The sequence below is a fragment of the Artibeus jamaicensis genome, unplaced genomic scaffold (genome assembly GCF_021234435.1).
Source record: "Artibeus jamaicensis isolate MK-2021 breed Jamaican fruit bat unplaced genomic scaffold, CSHL_Jam_final scaffold_3151, whole genome shotgun sequence".
Lineage (NCBI taxonomy): Eukaryota > Metazoa > Chordata > Mammalia > Chiroptera > Phyllostomidae > Artibeus > Artibeus jamaicensis.
This window is the reverse complement of record NW_026522037.1, coordinates 1,317,932-1,334,587: the sequence shown is the minus strand read 5'-3', so window position 1 is coordinate 1,334,587 and position 16,656 is coordinate 1,317,932. Positions and strand designations below refer to the sequence as shown.

The window sequence follows — 16,656 nt, the reverse complement described above, 5'->3', positions numbered from 1 at the left end:
GGAGAGCCCAGGTGCTCAGGGCCATCAGTGAGAGGCAGGAGGTGCTTCGGACGCCCAGAGGAGACTTGGAAGGAGGGAGGCTGAAGAGGGACCTATTGGGGAGCCGACGTCTAGGCGTCTAGGGTGCGGAGCCTGTACTCCACCACGCTGGAGCTCAGAGCAGACCGCATAGGAATGGTGGCGGTGGAGGCTGCCGGACAGACAGACAGGCCTGAGGGCGGGACCCACCCCTTGGAGGGGCAGTGCGGACGGTACCTGCTTCATCCTCTCCAGTCTGATCAGCTGTCCCAGGACCTTTTCCACCAGAAGGGCGGGCCTGGGGGGGCACCCGCAGAGCAGGCAGGGAGTTCCTTGGCTCCTCACCATGCCTTAGTGGCCCCGAGCACCAGTGCAGGGGGCCAAGGAAGTGCACCTTTTGGTTCATTTCCTTCAGAAGCCCTTAGGGGAGGGTGCATGCATGCAGCTGTCTGTCTGTCTGTCTGCCCACACCCAGCATAAGGTGGGGACACACATGGGACTGCCAGCCACTCCTCTGCAGCAGGACAGGGCCCCAGACAGCCCGGAAGGAGAGAGAGGCACCCCCATTGGCCTCAGCCCTTGGGGTAATGGGGGGGACATTCCCATTCCAGGAGCCAAGTGTCCCAGAGAGTGCTGGTCAGGGCCGGCCCAGCAGGGGGCGGGGACGTGTTGGTGAAGGAGACTCCAGCGGGAAGGGGCAATAAGAAAGAGCAAGCCCCCATGGGAGGAAGGGGCGGGACCACCCAGGCAGGGCAGACACCCCCCCCAAACTCAGTGCTGAAGGGCCTCTCAACTCCCTGTCCTGTCCTCTTTTCCACGCTGCCTCTCCCGCATCACGAGGACAGGGAGGGGTCAGGAGGAAGAAGGCACAGACGCCAGCCCCAGCTCCGCCCTGTCCCTGCCCATCACCAACTCCTTCCCCAAGGTGGTAAGCAAAGTCCCATCTCCCCTCCCCCTCCAACCCAGCCCCCCAGGCCCTCTCCCTGCTTTCCTCCACCTGCCGGCTTGGGGCCACACCACCCCCATCTGGGGCTGCAGCCCAAGTCCGCCTTATGTTTATTTAAAGATGTTTGCAGGCCTCCTGATGTATTTACACCTTCTAGCCTCCTCCTTTCTCAATTTAACACTCGGTGGGAGGGAGAGATGGGCCTCCCAGGAGCTGTGGCGCGTTGCACAGGCTGCGGAGGTTCTGATGCAACTTCTCCGCCCCTGACAGCTCTGGCAGCCCTGGGGGTGGGGAGTGGGAGTGGGGGGGACAAGCAGCTGGAGCCCCAGACACCCCTGAGCAAAGGCTTGGTGCCCCTCCTCCAGCCCTACGCCCCCCACCTCAGCTTTAGCCCACCTGGGCCGGGCCAGCCAAGGGGTCTCAGACCCCATCCAGTTCCATTCTCCCAGCCAAGCAGCAGAAGGCTCAGGATTAGCAATTCTAACCCCAGGGGAAGCCCTGAGAAGCTTGTCAGCTCCGCTTCCAAAAGCAGGCCCTAGAGACTTGATAACCGATGACGCCTGTCTCATGGCAGCTCTGGGGGGTGGGGGGCGATATCCAGGCTCTCCTTGAAGGCAGCCCTTGCCAGAAGCCAGCAGGCCCGGTTTGAAAGAGTCACCTCTTGCTCCCCCCCACACACACACCAGGCCCAAGGGTCTCCATCTGCTTTAGAGCACAGGCAGCACAGCAGGAGAAGTGGTACTCAGCCTGTGTGGGGTACAAGGCACCACCGAGGTTCCCTGGCCTCGGCCATCCCCACCACCCTCCTCACATCCTCCCCGATCCTCCTGATGTGAGCGATATGCACCAAGCTAGGTGCACCCCGCTGAGGCCCTGCCTGTCCTGCTCCCACGTCGGGTGGGCTGCAGCTGAGTCGCATTTGCCCCCATGTGTGTATGGGGTTGACGCCCTCGGGGGCAAGGACGCGTGACCCGGGCTCCCCGTGACACCTCTGCCTGTGCATCTGAAGCAGCCGCACCGGAGCCGGTCCAGCATCATGTCCATCACCGCCGAGCCCCCAGGGAACGACTCCATCGTCCGGCGCTACAAGGAAGACGCGCCTCACCGGAGGTGGGTGGCCGGCAACTGCCGCCGGCGTGTGCCGCTCTGCGCTCACTCCCTCCCAGTCCTGGGCCTCCTGCAAAGGGAGACAGTGAGGTGACCGCTCCTCAGATAAGGAGGCTGAGGCTCCCGCAGGGACACGGCTTTCCCAGGGCCGCCCAGCTGGCTCATGAAGGACAGACCTGCATCCCTGCCCCGTGCTACTCAGAAGTCAGGTTCTTTCGTCCCGTGCCTCCAGGGCTCAGCTTTTTCTGCCAGAGAGTGAGAGACCCAGTGAATGGCCCCAACCCCCGCTACCTGTCCCCCTTCCTCACCTCTTGGAAGCCACCAGTGTCCCCAACAAGCAAAGCCACACCTGGGCATCAGGTGTTTGCAGCCAGCAGACGTCTGGCTCCTCAGTCTCCAAGTCTGAGATCGCAGGGTGGTTCTGGACAGAGTTGCAGATGGGGCGGGATCCGAGTCTCTGGTCCTGCCTGGCGCCTGGCTCGGGCCTGGTGACTCTGTCATGAGAACCACACCCAAGCAACTCTGAACATGCCGGCACCCTGGCCTGGCCAAGGTCCGCTGTGTCTCAGGAAGAGAGAGTGGCACGCTGGGGACTCTGCCCACCTGCTTCTCAGGGACAAGCCCATTCTGGCTCCGAGAGTTCGGCCTCTGCCAGAAATGCCCACCCCCCCCAACAGCATCCAGCCTCGTCCAGCCCTCCCTGGGCCCGTTGCCCCTTCTCCTGCCGACCATCCTCTCCATCCACCCGGCCCTCTCAGAACTAAAGCGGACGCATTCCAGATGCTTCCCCTCCCTTGAGCTCCTACACACACTGCACAGGAGCGCTCACACTCACGAGCTCCCCCATCCCTCCCTCTCTTCCAGCGCCTTGGAGGAAGACAACGACAGTGTCGGATTCGATGCCTTAGACCTGGATGGTAGGTGTCCGGCACCCCTGAGACCGCATGTGTGCAGGGGCCACGACTGCCTGCCATTCAGCCAGGGCAGGGCCTGCCTAGCTGGAGCCCTGCACACAGTAGGTCCTCAGGAACACACGGGATGGATTTCTGAGCTGTGCTTGGGTGCTGTTTGTGCTCACAGAGCACAGCCTCGTCCTGGGGCCAGAGGCACCCAGAGGACCTGTCCTTGGTGTTCTGGGCACCAGGGACCACTGGCTGCTGCACACGGGTCAGGGTACCTCTGGGTTTGTAAGAGAGAAAAGCTCTGGGGTCGCGCCTACTCTGTACACCTGGCCCGGTTTGATGGACTCCCAGCAACTTTGCAGACAGACACGCTCTTGTCCTCATTTTGCAGAAGAAACAGTCTCAGAGGAAGGCCCCTTAAGCAGAAGGTGGCCCGGAAACAGGGAGACCCCGTAAATATTCGTTTACTAAGCAGTTAGCCAACCAGAGCACGACAAGCAGGAATGGGGAGGGAGTCGGGGATTGAGGTGGGCAGCAATTAAGGGGTTTTCTCCTGCCCTGGAAGGAGTCCCGGGGAAGGTGATCGCCAGGCAGACCGAGGGCAGGCGGTGGTCCCAGGTCAGCTGCCGGGACAGAGCTGGTGGGAGCAGGGGTGTCGTCTGGGCCAGGTGGCTGCACAGAGAACCAGGTGTGGTGCTCGGTCTCCTGGGCGAGAGTGTGGCTGCACCAGCGCCACCCCTCACAGCCTCAGGGCCAGGGCCAGCCCCACACACGTGGAGCCCCCACTCCTGGCCCTCCGGGCCCTGGCACAGGTGCACAGGGCACACACATCCCCGAGTCCTCGCCACAGCAGACTGGGGCCGGTGGGGAAGCCAGTGCAGAGGCCAGACCTGGCGCCCCTACTGGCGGACGGGGGAAGAGCAGGAAGGGTCCGGGCCTCTTCAGGTGGCTCAGCACCTTGGGGTGGGGGCAGTGTCCCCCCGCCCCCAGAGCTGCCAGGCCGGAGACTGCTCCCCCCTCCCAACACTGTGTCTCTATCCCTGGCCACTGCCGGCTGCCAGAAGATAAAATGACAGACGAGTGGCCCTCCTTAATCGGGGACTAGGAGAAGCTATCAGGTGTTAGAGAGGGGTTGGCACCTAATGGAGGCTGGGTAATGAGAGAACGGAAGGAGTTTCGGAAGGCGGAGCTGGGGGAGCTCTGGGCAGCGGTCCAGGCGTTTCTGCAGTGTCGGGACAGACTCCCTTCACAGGGGAGGCTCCACCGTCGGCCCAGGGCAGAGTTTGCAAGGCCGCAGCCTGTGCCGAGCCCAGTGGGTCCCACTCAGTGGGGAGCGGGGGCTTCTGTGAGGGCCTGGAGTTCGCTCTCCCCGCCACACTCCAGGCCCATAGGCCGAGGAGCGGGTAGATGGTAGTGAGACCTCAGATGAACCCAAAATGAGCACACGGAGCCCAATTCAGAAGCAGAACCAGCAGCTGCCTTTTGCAGCTACAAAAACCAGCCCTTAGAACCCAGAGGGCTGCTGAATTTCCTACGAAGGGGGCTCCTGGGGGCGGGGGCTGGACCCTCTGCCTCCGGGGGCCCCTTCTCCAGGCTTCCTCGCCCAGGGGAAGAATTCCCCAGGAGGGGCCCAGGGCCCACCCTCGCTGCCCCGCCTGCCGTTCTTGGGTCCTGAGGAGTCCCCTTTCCCTTGCAGACGACAGTCACGAGCGGTACTCCTTCGGCCCCCCGTCCATCCACTCCTCCTCCTCCTCCCACCAGTCCGAGAGCCTGGACGCCTATGAGCTGGAGCAGGTCAACCTCATGTTCAGGAAGTTCTCCCTAGAAAGGTGCTGTGGTCATGGGAAAGGGGCCCGGGGAGCGGGGTGGAGACAGGGTGAAGGCCATGCACCCCCTAAGTCCCCCATGAAGGGGACCATCCCTGTCACCCCTGAAATCTAGAACCGCCGCCCGGGAATCCTAGCATCCCCACATCAGAAATCACTTCCTCTGCCACCCACCCCGCCCCCAGTCAGGTCCCTGGAGGAAGGGGCTGGCCTGGGGGCCGCCAGCCCGGGTGCAGGCAGCCCGGCTCCCTGCCTGAATCTGCACAGCCGGGGCCCCACGCCGGCTCCCTCACAACAGCAGCACCCTGAGCACCCAACCGCCCAGGAGGCTGCGCCCTCTGGTTGGCCTGGTGCAGGCGTCCCAGGTCCGGCTGCCAACTCCTGTTTTATTCCCTGACACAGACCCTTCCGGCCGTCTGTCACCTCGGTGGGACACGTGCGGGGCCCCGGGCCCTCGGTGCAGCACACCACACTGAGCGGCGACAGCCTCACCTCCCAGCTCACCCTGCTCGGGGGCAACGCGCGAGGCAGCTTCGTGCACTCGGTCAAGCCGGGCTCGCAGGCGGAGAAGGCAGGCCTGCAGGAGGGCCTGCAGCTGCTGCTGGTGAGGGGCGGGGCCGGGGCGGCCGCTCGCCCGTGGCCTCTGTGCTGCCCGCAGAGGACACACCCCACCCCCACCCCACCAGCTTGCCTTCAGTGATGGGCCCCTGGCTGGGAGGAAGCAGAAAGGTGGTGGGGCTGTCACCTCCTGCCCAGGGGTCCCTCTACAGGCCCCTGTAAGTCTGTGTGTGCATGTGCACACCCACCTGCACACGGGTGCTCCGGGGGGGTGGTCAGCAAGTAGCCGAGCCGGTGAAGCAGGGTGCCGCTGGCCCTCCGCAGCGCTGAGCAGACGGGTGTGGGGAGACAGCCTCTATTTCTGCGGGGAACCGCCCCACCCCGGCGGCCCTGCATCCGCGGAGCCCGAGGGAACGGCGTGTCTCTGATCTCTAGCTGGAAGGCTGCATCAAAGGCGAGAGGCAGAGTGTCCCCTTGGACACATGCACGAAGGAGGAGGTGCACTGGACCATCCAGAGGTGCAGCGGCCCCGTCACACTGCACTACAAAGTCAACCAGGAAGGTGAGGCCGCCAGGCTCTGCCGCAAGCGGCCGCAGCCCGTGGGACACCCGGGGCGGAGGGGGGCCCTGTCCTCCCAGGGGTTCGGTGGGAGGAAGAGGCCAGGCCCAGCCCTGTTGGGAGGATCTGATGGGGCCGGCGGGCAGGGAAGGGCAGGCGGCTGTGAGCACACACACATACACACCCACCCGGCTCACGTTGGGCTCAGCCACCTGGTGGTTGCTGGACCCAGCCAATGGCCCTGTCCCCGCCAGGCCTGGCTCCTCCTTCTCCGGGCCAGGCTGACACTGGGGTCCTCTGTTGGGCTTCCCAGCCCTGAAGCCAGCCTGGGCTCTGGGGTTGCCGCTGTGGAATAAGCAGGGCTGTTGGGCCACACTGAGAGCCCGCCCTGCGCCGTGGCCTCCAGGCCCACAACGGCCAGCCTCCCCCCAGGCAGCAGCTCCCTCCAGTCCCCTGGCTCGGCCAGGACTCCCAGGCAGCGGGTGCCGAGCTCTGTCTGCCATTCCGCGCAGCCCGAGTCCTGGTTTTCACCTCCGGTCATTTCCTGCGCGATTATCTCTGCAGCTGGTCCTATTCCTAACTACCAGGGCTCATGAATGTTTCAACAGAGCATAAATAGCAGCCGCTTTCCTCCAGCCCTTCCCCACTGCCGCCCGCCTGCCCGCCATCCTTCCCGGCAGGGCCTGGTGGGTGCGGGGGATGGTAGTGATGCTCTGAACCCAAAGAAGGGCCCCCTCCTCCTCTGTCTCGGCCGGCTTCTCAGCCTAGCAGGAAGTCCCCAGGCGGTGCCCCCCAGAGTTGTGCAGCGGAATAGCCCCTCGGTCTGGAATTCAGCAAAGACTTTCTCCCTCAGACCCGTCTGCATCTCTCCTCCCGGGTGACGGAGAGCTCAGACAGCAGTTGGCATTCACATGCCCCGGCGGGTGGGAGGGACTGACCAGGAGTCCCCCATTCCTCCCGGAATCTGATCGGACCCCCTGCTGGCTCACACATCGCAGTGTGTGCGAGGCAGACGTTCAGCGAGCCATTTCCGGGCCTGGCTGTCGGGACCCTGTGCATGTCACTGTGTTCTCGGGCTGACGGGGGGGGCTGACATTATGGATTATGTCACAGGCACAGATTCTGCGGCATTAACTGTATTCGCGGTTCACGCCCTTCCTGCTTCCTTCCAAAGGGATTTGTAACACTTCACACTGAAGAGTAACAATGTTACACAGGTTAAAACCACACATGCCGTGGTCCTACCACTTCAGAAAACCCCCCTGGCAGTGTCTGCTCGAGCCAAACATAAGCATAACTAGTGATCTGATCATTCCACTTCTGTGACCACATCCAAGAGAAATGTGTACGTGTCCACTGGAGACACACATAACAGAGGTTGATAGCACAGTAACAGCCAAAGACAGCCCCCATGTGCGCACAAGAGAGGAGAAATCAACACTGGGCGGAATAGTATGCAGCGATGAAAAAGCACGGTGCTGCCTTGCAGCGCTGTAAGTGGCCCTCACAGGCACGATGTGGAAGCCAAGAGAAGCCAGGCAGGGACAAGCACCTGCTGTTTGCTCCCGCACGTGTGGAGTGGGGCACAGCTGGTCTGCCAATCACAGGCAGGACAGTGGTTCCCCACAGAGGGTGTCGGCAGACAAGGCACAGGAACAAGGGCTCTGGGTGGTGCTTGCCCACTTGTGTCCATTCGTGCACGTTCATCAAGCTGGAGCCCTAAGAACGATGCTGTTCACTGTGTGCACACGAGGCACAGCTCGAAGGGAACAAAATCAGTAAAAACACAAGCACCGCGTGATGGTGGGAGACGCGTGGAGATGGGGGTGGGGATCCTACATTTGTTGCAACAGGGCACGAAATTTAGCTCTGAGATTTCTGGCAGCCAGGACAATGAGAGAAACCTATACATGACCCAGCTACTCACCCTCGGGAAAGACAGATGTTTCCCTGGTCACCGGCTCCCAGAGGGCCCCCACGGGTGGGTGGGGATGTGTTACTGGGGGTGGCGGTGGCACCGAATGTGTGTGTGTGCCCCGGGAGCGTCTCCTCAGCGCCACACGCCTTGCCCGCCCTGGCAGGGTACCGGAAGCTGCTGAAGGACATGGAGGACGGCCTCATCACCTCTGGCGACTCCTTCTACATCCGGCTGAACCTGAACATCTCCAGCCAGCTGGACGCCTGCTCCATGTCCCTGAAGTGCGATGACGTTGTGCACGTTCGGGACACCATGTACCAGGACAGGCACGAGTGGCTGTGCGCGCGGGTCGACCCCTTCACAGACCATGACCTGGACGTGGGCACCATCCCCAGCTACAGCCGGTGAGGCTGGGACCCGGGCGGGTGGGGGCTGGGCGGCTCGGCACAGGGGCTCATGCCGGGTCCTGTGCCTGTTGAACGGCGAGGCCCCAGTTCCACGCCCCCTCCTGGAAGCCTTCCCTGCCTCCCTGGGGATGCTGCTGTCTCCCTAAATCCCAGCGCATCCTCTCTGTCATTCTGGGACAGCCGGGCTCTTGATTTTCTCCCTCGTGTTCGCTGGTCCTTTCCTTCTCCACATCGGTCCATAACTTCATGGCAGCCGCCAGGAGCTGAGCGCCAGCTTCTCCTTTGAGTAGATGCACAGATGTCAGTAAAGCATCTGTGAACTCCGGCACCGCTGCACACGCAGCCTCAGGACACCCAGCGCCGAAGTTACCCAAGTGACTGTGCCGCAGCACCACTCCGATAGCACCGGAGGCAGGATGGTGCAGTGTCCTCGGCTGGGGGCCCCCCTCACCTCCCAGCCCTGAGGCTCCGCCCCCTCTCACCTCCCCAGAGCCCAGCAGCTCCTCCTGGTCAAGCTGCAGCGTCTGATGCACAGGGGCAGCCGGGAGGAGGCAGACACTGCCCACCACACACTGCGGGCACTCCGGGTAGGTCCCCAGAGCCCTGCCCTCCTGGTCTCTGGAGGGACCACAGAGGGGAGCCACTGATCACAGGGGGACACGGCTCTGGTTCTTGGGGGAGCTCACATGTCCTGCCGAGCCCGTGGATCTGACGGGTGGACAAACTGATTCCAGAACACCCTGCAGCCCGAAGAACCGCTCTCCACCAGCGACCCGCGGGTCAGCCCCCGCCTGTCCAGAGCAAGCTTCTTCTTTGGCCAGCTCCTTCAGGTGAGGCCCTCCCCGAGCCCCCAGCCTCTCCCGCCCCATCCATGGTGGCTCTGTCCCCTCTCACTGAGAACGGAGGTCATATCCAAACAACAGCAGCGTCACCTCCCCCATCCCAGTTCGTCCTGGCAGAGACGGGTCGGGAGAGTCTCTGCACCTGTCCAAAGCAGACCCCACTTTCCTAAAAGATCTGAGGATGCATGTGGCTAAAAGCAACGTAACCCCGCTGAGAAAATACTAACAGAAAACCCAGAAACCATGTGTCAGGAGACAAAAACAAGTATTTCAGGCATCTACGTCACTCTAGTCCCTCCAACTGAGAATGAAATTTACCTCTGAGCATCCCGGCAGCCCAAGAGAAAAGGGAAACCCAGCAAAGTCCTCATATTTTCTCTAACCACCAGAACATTTTAGCTCTTTGGGACCAAACTACCTTTCCCTTGTATTTAATTCTAAAAGGACTGGGTTTTTTTCATAGATCATTTTCCAAGGAAAACTGAGTAGCATAGCGAGTGGTATCAAGAAGTGATTTGACATAAACGCTGGGTGGGGATCCAGCCTGGCTGTCTCCTCTGTCCCTGGGGGACAAAAGCTGAGGGCGTCATGTTAGGATGTGAGCATGTTCTTGTACTAATGAGGCCCCTGGGAGCTAGTGTGTCACCCCACTGCTCCGTCCTGACGTGGGGACATGGGAAATGCAGAGCCAGAGTGTGGCCCCACAGCCGAGGCAAATGCAAACAGGCAGCAGGAGGGAACCCCGACGATGTCTGAGTGTCCTGTGGGCAGCACTGCGCGAGAACACATATTACCGCCCGCGTGTAATTCGGCGAGGAATTCGCCCAGAATCCCTCAAGAACTTGGGCAGCCCTTTCTGCCCCCAGGACTCACCTCTGAATCATGGAAGTGGTCGGGCGGTGGGTGTAGACAGCAGGGTCCCAGGAGGTGAAGTCCCGCCCACGCCCACCAGGCGGGCTGTCTGGGCTGTGCCATTAGCAAGGCTCCCGGCCAAGGCCTGCAGCGGCTGGGCACTCCCAGTCCCCATGTGCCTGCGGGGCCGCACGTCTAGGTTCCCCCAGAACACAGGTGGGGCTGCAGGAGGAACCGTCGGGGCCCACTCGGCAGCAGTACCCTGGGCTCCAGGCCTGGGAGAGGCAGAGAGTGGGTGCCTGTCCACTGGGTGAGCTAATGACCCCCAGAAACAAAGGCCCTGCAGGCCTGCCAGGCGCCTCGGATTTTTCCCTGGGGGGGGGATGGCGATCCAGGGCCCCCGCGCAGAGCTGGGCCCGGAACAGAGGTCTGCTGGAGTCTGGGCTGAGGCGGCTGAGGCGGCTGAGTCGGGTCAGACACGAGCGCGGGGACCACAGCCGCCTGCACCCCGCCGTCCCCCAGTTCGTCAGCAGGTCGGAGAACAAGTACAAGAGGATGAACAGCAACGAGCGGGTGCGCATCGTGCCCGGGAGCCCGAGGGGGGGCCTGGCCCGGCCCTCGCTGGACGCCACCAAGCTCTTGACCGACAGGCAGGAAGGTATGGCCCTGACCGTCTGCCTCCTTTCCCCCCAGGGCCTGGCCGTCTCAGGGGTCCCCACAGAGGGGGGCTGGGACATCTGCTCCCTGCACATGGGGGTGCTGCCTGAGAAGGATCTGCCCGGCCTTAGCTGCGGGGCTGGGGAGGCCACCAAGTTCACCCTAACGCCCACTGCACTTGGTGTGAGTCCAGACACCTGTGCTAATTGGCGCTGTTTGCGGTGCAGTGTTTGCTTATTGGTTTCCCTCCCCGGCGCATGGTCCTGCTGTTTATCAAGTCAGCCCAGGGCTACCAGGGCACAGTCCCCTGTGCAGGGCCCTGCTGTTGGCCAGAGGAGGGCCTGGGCTTTGGGAGTTCAGACAGTCAGGCCGGGGGCAGAGGACATGTCAAGGCTCTGGTTTCCGGGGAGGTGGCTCCTCCCGCTGCCCAGGGCTCCCACGCCACAGCTGAGGAGGGTTGGAAGGTGGGAAGGAGGCCCCGTCACTCCCTGCCTCCGCCCCTGGTGCTTCCCAGGGCTTCTGGAGTACACCCCCAGCCCCACCCGGCCAGCTCTGCCCTGGTGGGCTCCCGCCATCCCCGCGCTGCCCAGTCAGTGTCCGTCCTTCCTCTGCCCAGACGGGTGCTGCTCCAGCTCCTGCCCTGCCCAGGCCCCTCCTCGGAGTGGCCAGCCCTCACCCTCCTGCTCCAAACCACTGCCTCAGAGCTCAGCACCATCCGAAGTGACAGACTTTGTGACCTGCTCCTTGTCTGCCTTCTGTCACCACAGCCCTGCTGGCATGGAGCGTCGAGAGACAGGGCCTGGCCCACGGGTCACTTCATGGGTGGTCCAGGGGCGTCCTAGGCTCCCAGGCCTTGCCGTTGGCAGTTGTCTTCCGGAACCAGCCCCCCATTTCCATTCTCCCAAAAAAGCCTCCGTGGGGCCACAGGGCACCCAGGGCTTCATGCCCGCCACCGGGGCCAGGCAGGTGGAGGTCTCACAGCCAGCTCTTTCCTGTCCCCCCCCCCAGAGCTGGACCCTGAGAGCGAGCTCAGCAAGAACTTCAGCCTGATCCCCTACAGCCTGGTGCGCGCCGTCCACTGCGAGCGCCGCCGGCCTGTGCTCTTCACGCCCACCATGCTGGCCAAGGCGCTGGTCCAGAAGCTGCTCAACTCGGGGGGCGCGATGGAGTTCACCATGTGCAAGCCCGGTGAGCACGCCCCGCACACCCCGTGAGCCCTCCATGCCCTTGCCTGCGCCGGCCACACCACTTCCCGGGGCTCGGGGAGCCGGAGGATGGTGGTGGACGGGCAGCGCGCCCCCCCGGCCTGGCGTGGGCGAGAGGTCTGTGTGCCTGTGCCCACCTCTCCCAGTTCACAGTGGCTCAGAGCCCGGGCAGCAGCTGTCCCTCCCCAGCTCACACTGAGGGTGATGGGGGGGGGTCACAGAGTCAGCATCCTCATGTGGCAGGGGAACAGGGGTGGGTGGACAGATGGGCGGGTGGATTATACGCGAATGGATGAGTCAATGGATAGATGGGTGGATGAACTGATGGATAGATAGGTGAGTGGATGGATGGATGGATGGATAGATGGGTGGGTGGGTAGATGAATGATGGGTGGGTGGGTGGGTGAGTGGAGCAGCAAACCCTTCACGACAGGCAGCGGCTGGTTGGCACCGCAGCGCACTGCCCGAGCTACCTTGTCCCCTGAGCCTTTTCGCTGAGTAGTAGCCAAACCATGCGTGTTCACTAACCGACGTCCCCGTGAGCTGCTGGGAGGAGTGTCCTCACCCCCCAGGAGCCTCACGGACTGTGGCAGGAGACGGGGTTCATTTATTTATTTTTTTAAAGATTTTATTTATTTATCTTTAGAGGGGAAGGGAAGGAGAGAGGGAGAGAAACATCAATGTATGGTTGCCTTTCATACATCCCCTGCTGGGAAGTGGCCTGCAGGGAACCGGCCTGCAACCCAGGCATGTGCCCTGACTGGGAATCGAACCGCGATTGTCTGGTTCGCAGGCCCGCGCTCAATCCACTGAGCTACACCAGCCAGGTCGAGACGGGGTTCATTTAAACACGGCCAGAGGGGATCGGGACAGAGAGTTCAGTCCGGCCTGGAGGGGGAGGGGGAGTCTGGACCCAACAGTGGACCCCGAGTCACCTTGTCCCTCTCTTGGGACCGGCCCGCCTCCCCACAGACGTCGTCACGAGGGATGAGTTCCTGCGGAAACAGAAGTCGCAGACCATCATCTGCTCGAGGGAGAAGAACCCCAACACCTTCGAGTGCGTCGTGCCTGCGCACATCGAGGCCGTGGCGGCCAAGGTGCGGCGGGGCTGGGGGCTGAACGGGTGGCACCTGCCCGGATGGCGGTCTCTGTGCGGCCACCTCGGACGAGGGCGAGCGTGGGACGCCCCTGGGCCTTCCCCTCCCGTGGGCGGGCCTCCCCCTTTCCCTGCCTCTCTCCACCCCCTTGCCCCTGCTCCGGCCTCATGTTTTGAAACCTCCTATTTCTGCCGACGCCCCGTGTGTGTTGTGTAGGGACAGGTGTGTCTGGCCATGACACCAGGGCCAGCACGTCAGGCTGAGAGCTGGGGAGAGCACAGGGGGTGGCAGATTTCGTGTTTGCTAAAGGAGGGGGCACGGAGCACCAGAAGGCTGTGGCAGCGTGTGATTTAGAGTCTGCTGGAGCCGGGCAATGTGCAAGCACAGCTCCCGACCTTGGGCAGTGACCTTGGGGGCAGCCAGCGCAGGTGCCGGGCCAGGGACTCCACATTGGCCATCCAGCTGACGGTCACCCTGGCACCCTCCCGTTGTGGCTACTCACACAGACCAAAGCCCGGGCAGAGCCATCGGCCTTTAGCTGTGTGGTTCCGAGGTCTGGTTGGGGAATTCTGACCGTGGACTGGCTGGAAGATGTCGTGCGGGTGGGAGCTGAGGTCACATCTGCCGGGAACGCGATGCCGTCCAACAGATGCGCCTGTTAGAAGTCCGGGCAGTGCTGCGCTGCAGGGGGGCAGGGAGCAGTGACGGAGGGAACAAGGGGGCGCCTGGACCTGGCGAGCTCCACCAGCTCCTTTGCTTTTGTGATTGGCTGTGCTGCCAGCTGGGAGCATGTGCTGTTTTCCATATTCATGCTCCGTTTCCATGCAAAGGTTGCTTGACAACTTCAGCCAGGCAGGGAGTGTCCCCTTTCAGAGATGGTGAGCTTGTGGGCGCCAGGGAACCTTGCAGGCACCCCCAGGAACCTGCAGCTGCCTCACCTCTCAGGTGTCCTCTGCCCGTTGCCTGGTAGTACCGAGAATGCCTTCACAGGCTGCAGAGAGTAGCAGGCATCCTTGACACTGATTTCACGTTTATTAAGACTCTTTCACGCTGCCGGTCCGCCTCGGCCCAGTGCCGCCTCTGCACAGCAGAGAGGGGCCACGTGTGGAACCTGCAGGGCCTCACTCTGGAGAGGTCGGGTTTTACCTCAGGTTGTTCCCTGGTTCAGCGGCAACGCTCAGGGCTCTCAGCCTGCGTGTGGCCCGATCCCCCGCCCAGGCCCCGCACCACCGGCTGGGGGAGCGGGGTGGGCCCGCCGCTGACCGCCGCCCTGTTCCTGCAGAACAAGCACTGTCTGCTGGAGGCCGGGATCGGCTGCACCCGGGAGCTGATCAAGTCCAGAATCTACCCCATCGTGCTGTTTGTCCGGGTGTCCGAGAAGAACAGCAAGAAGTTCAGGTAGGGCTTCGAGCCCCCCGCCACAGCGCCCTGGAGCACCCCCTCTTCTCCCACGCCTGCCCCCAAGGACAGCCGGTGCCATGGCCTGGTGGGCTAGGAGGAGAGGTCTGGGGCGGACCCTGTGCAAGGCCGCGTGACGGGTGGAAGGCTTGGCCGTGGGGGCTGACCGAGAGGACACCGAGGTTCGAGCTCCACCAGTGCGTGGCCTCGCCCGGACCCCGAGTCCGCTCACACGCGACAGTAACTGAGACTGAGGGCTGGGGCCACTCCCTTCTGACACATAATGTTGACAGAGTGCCTGCTGCGTGCCGGGACCTAGGGGACCGGTGAGTGAGCAGATGAGACCCAAACCCCCAGAGACCATGGCACACCCGGCAGGGTGGCCAGGCCCAGCCCAGAAGCCGGCACGGGCGGGCACAGGACACAGTGCGGCGGCTGCGGGATCTGGGGGCAGGCTCCCCAAAGACGACCACAGGGCGGCAGAGGGCCCAGCCAGCCCTCTCCCGGCCTGACCCCGAGCAAGGACTGAAAGCAGGGACTCGGGCAGGGGCCTGCATGCCTGTGCCACTCACCACAGCCACCGAGGTGTCCCTCAATGGACGGACGGATGGATGAGTGAAATGGGCCCATTGACACATTGGACGATCAATCAGCCTTTTTAAGGGGAGGAATTGCTGACACGTAACACGTGCGTGGGCCTGAAGTGACAGGGTGACCGTGTGCCAGTGAAATCACCCAGACACAGAAAGACAAAACCGTACGACCGACTTCTGCGAGGCCCCTAGAGGAGTCAGGTTCACCGAGACGGGAAGCGGGAAGCGGGGGCGGGGGGGGGGGGGTGGGGGGGGGTGCCAGGACGATGAGAAAGTTCTGGAGACGGTGGGGGGGCAGCTGCACAACTGTGTAAATAAACCTACCCCTGAACTGCACACTTAAACACGGTTAAGATGGCAAGTTTTATTTTATGTGTATTTTGCCACAATGAAAGGGTAAAAAAAGTTTTTTTTAATCCCCACCTCCTGGGATTTCCGTAATGGACAGAGACAAGGCTCAGGGTACCGAGGGCTGGAAGACGGGAGCCACGATGGAGGAACGGCACAGGGAAGGGGTGGTCAGCGGGGCGGCCTGGGGCGGCCAGAGGTGGGGGGAGTGGCTGGGCTGGGCAGGACGGCGGCCCCCAGCGCCCGCCTGCAGCCTCGCCCTGTGCCCGCAGGAAGATGCTGCCCCGGCCCGAGACCGAGGAGGAGTTTCTGCGCCTGTGCCGGCTCAAGGAGAAGGAGCTGGAGGCCCTGCCGTGCCTGTACGCCACTGTGGAGCCTGACGTGTGGGGCAGCGTGGAGGAGCTGCTCCGCGTCATCAAAGACAGGATCGGCGAGGAGCAGCGCAAGACCGTCTGGGTGGACGAGGACCAGCTGTGAGGCGGGCACGAGTCTGAGCAGGACTCGGGAGGGGTGTCTGGGCCCCCCCACCCCCCGGGCAGTGCTGTGGGGGCGAGGGCCACCCTGTGACCCACGGAGACGCCCCAGCCTTGGGGCTCAGTCCCGCCACATCAGAGCCCCTCCAGGGAGCCCAGGGGGACAGGCGTCTCAGGAGACACCTGGCGGCTTATTCTTCCGGGGCTGACCCCACTCGGTGGTCCGGCGCTGCTGGCCTCAGCGGGGAGGCAGGGCCTCACTCAGGACACAAAGCCAAGCTGAGGCCGGTGGCCCCTCGGAGCAGAGCAGCAGTCGAATGTGATGCGTGGAGCAGGTGCGCTGCCGGCGACGCAGGAACCCTGCAGGTCCGGCGCCACCTGCGCTGGGGACACACGAGGTGCATGGTCCCAGGTGGAAGGGGACACGTACCATGCCATTATTTTTCTTGCATTAAAATCTCTCCACTTCCTTATTTCCAACCATCTTTTTGACTTAGTACTTCGCAGCTCTCGGCATTTCCGAGACCACAGACCGCTGCCAGGCAGCTCGGTTGAGGCTCCGTGCTGTGTCAGGCGAAGGTGGGGTGGCCGTCCATCGCCTCTGTCCCAGGGAAGGCCCGAGTTACTCTTGGGGTTGGGGCTTGTGACTAGGATGCGTCCTGATTTGAACGATCCATTGTAGCCACCCTGGGACAGGCCTGTGTTGGGAGGTCTTGGTGTCCAGCACCCACACCGCTCCCCACGCTGACGCCAGCCCCCAGGCCGGGCGCCCCTTACTCAGCTCTCCCACACGTGTTCTCTGTCCCTGGGCAGTGGTCCTTTCATTCCTGAGCCAGGAGGGAGCCTTCAGGGTGAGGCCCTCTCTGTGTGTGCTCCCACAACCCATGAGTGGGGCGGGAGTGGGTTTCAGGGAAGCCGTGCTTCCCTCCACAGCAGAGAGCAGAGGCTCT

General features: G+C 63.0%; 1 protein-coding gene across 4 annotated transcripts in view; it reads left to right on the top strand.

Annotated features, from left to right (window-relative positions):
• The window catches only part of CARD11 (caspase recruitment domain family member 11), a 74,025-nt gene extending 57,846 nt beyond the window's left edge, over positions 1–16,179 (top strand). For 3 of the 4 annotated variants that reach the window (XM_037137923.2, XM_037137926.2, XM_037137924.2), the window contains exons 12-25: positions 864–946; positions 1,974–2,074; positions 2,936–2,988; positions 4,670–4,802; positions 5,202–5,403; positions 5,793–5,919; positions 7,998–8,238; positions 8,732–8,828; positions 8,976–9,071; positions 10,458–10,593; positions 11,601–11,780; positions 12,770–12,894; positions 14,177–14,292; positions 15,506–16,179. In XM_037137923.2, coding sequence (XP_036993818.2) covers positions 864–946; positions 1,974–2,074; positions 2,936–2,988; positions 4,670–4,802; positions 5,202–5,403; positions 5,793–5,919; positions 7,998–8,238; positions 8,732–8,828; positions 8,976–9,071; positions 10,458–10,593; positions 11,601–11,780; positions 12,770–12,894; positions 14,177–14,292; positions 15,506–15,710 — 1,895 coding nt within the window. In that variant the 3' untranslated portion in view covers positions 15,711–16,179. The remainder of the gene's footprint in view (positions 1–863; positions 947–1,973; positions 2,075–2,935; positions 2,989–4,669; positions 4,803–5,201; positions 5,404–5,792; positions 5,920–7,997; positions 8,239–8,731; positions 8,829–8,975; positions 9,072–10,457; positions 10,594–11,600; positions 11,781–12,769; positions 12,895–14,176; positions 14,293–15,505) is intronic. The other variant, XM_037137925.2, reaches the window with a different exon arrangement.
• Positions 16,180–16,656: the final 477 nt, after the last annotated feature.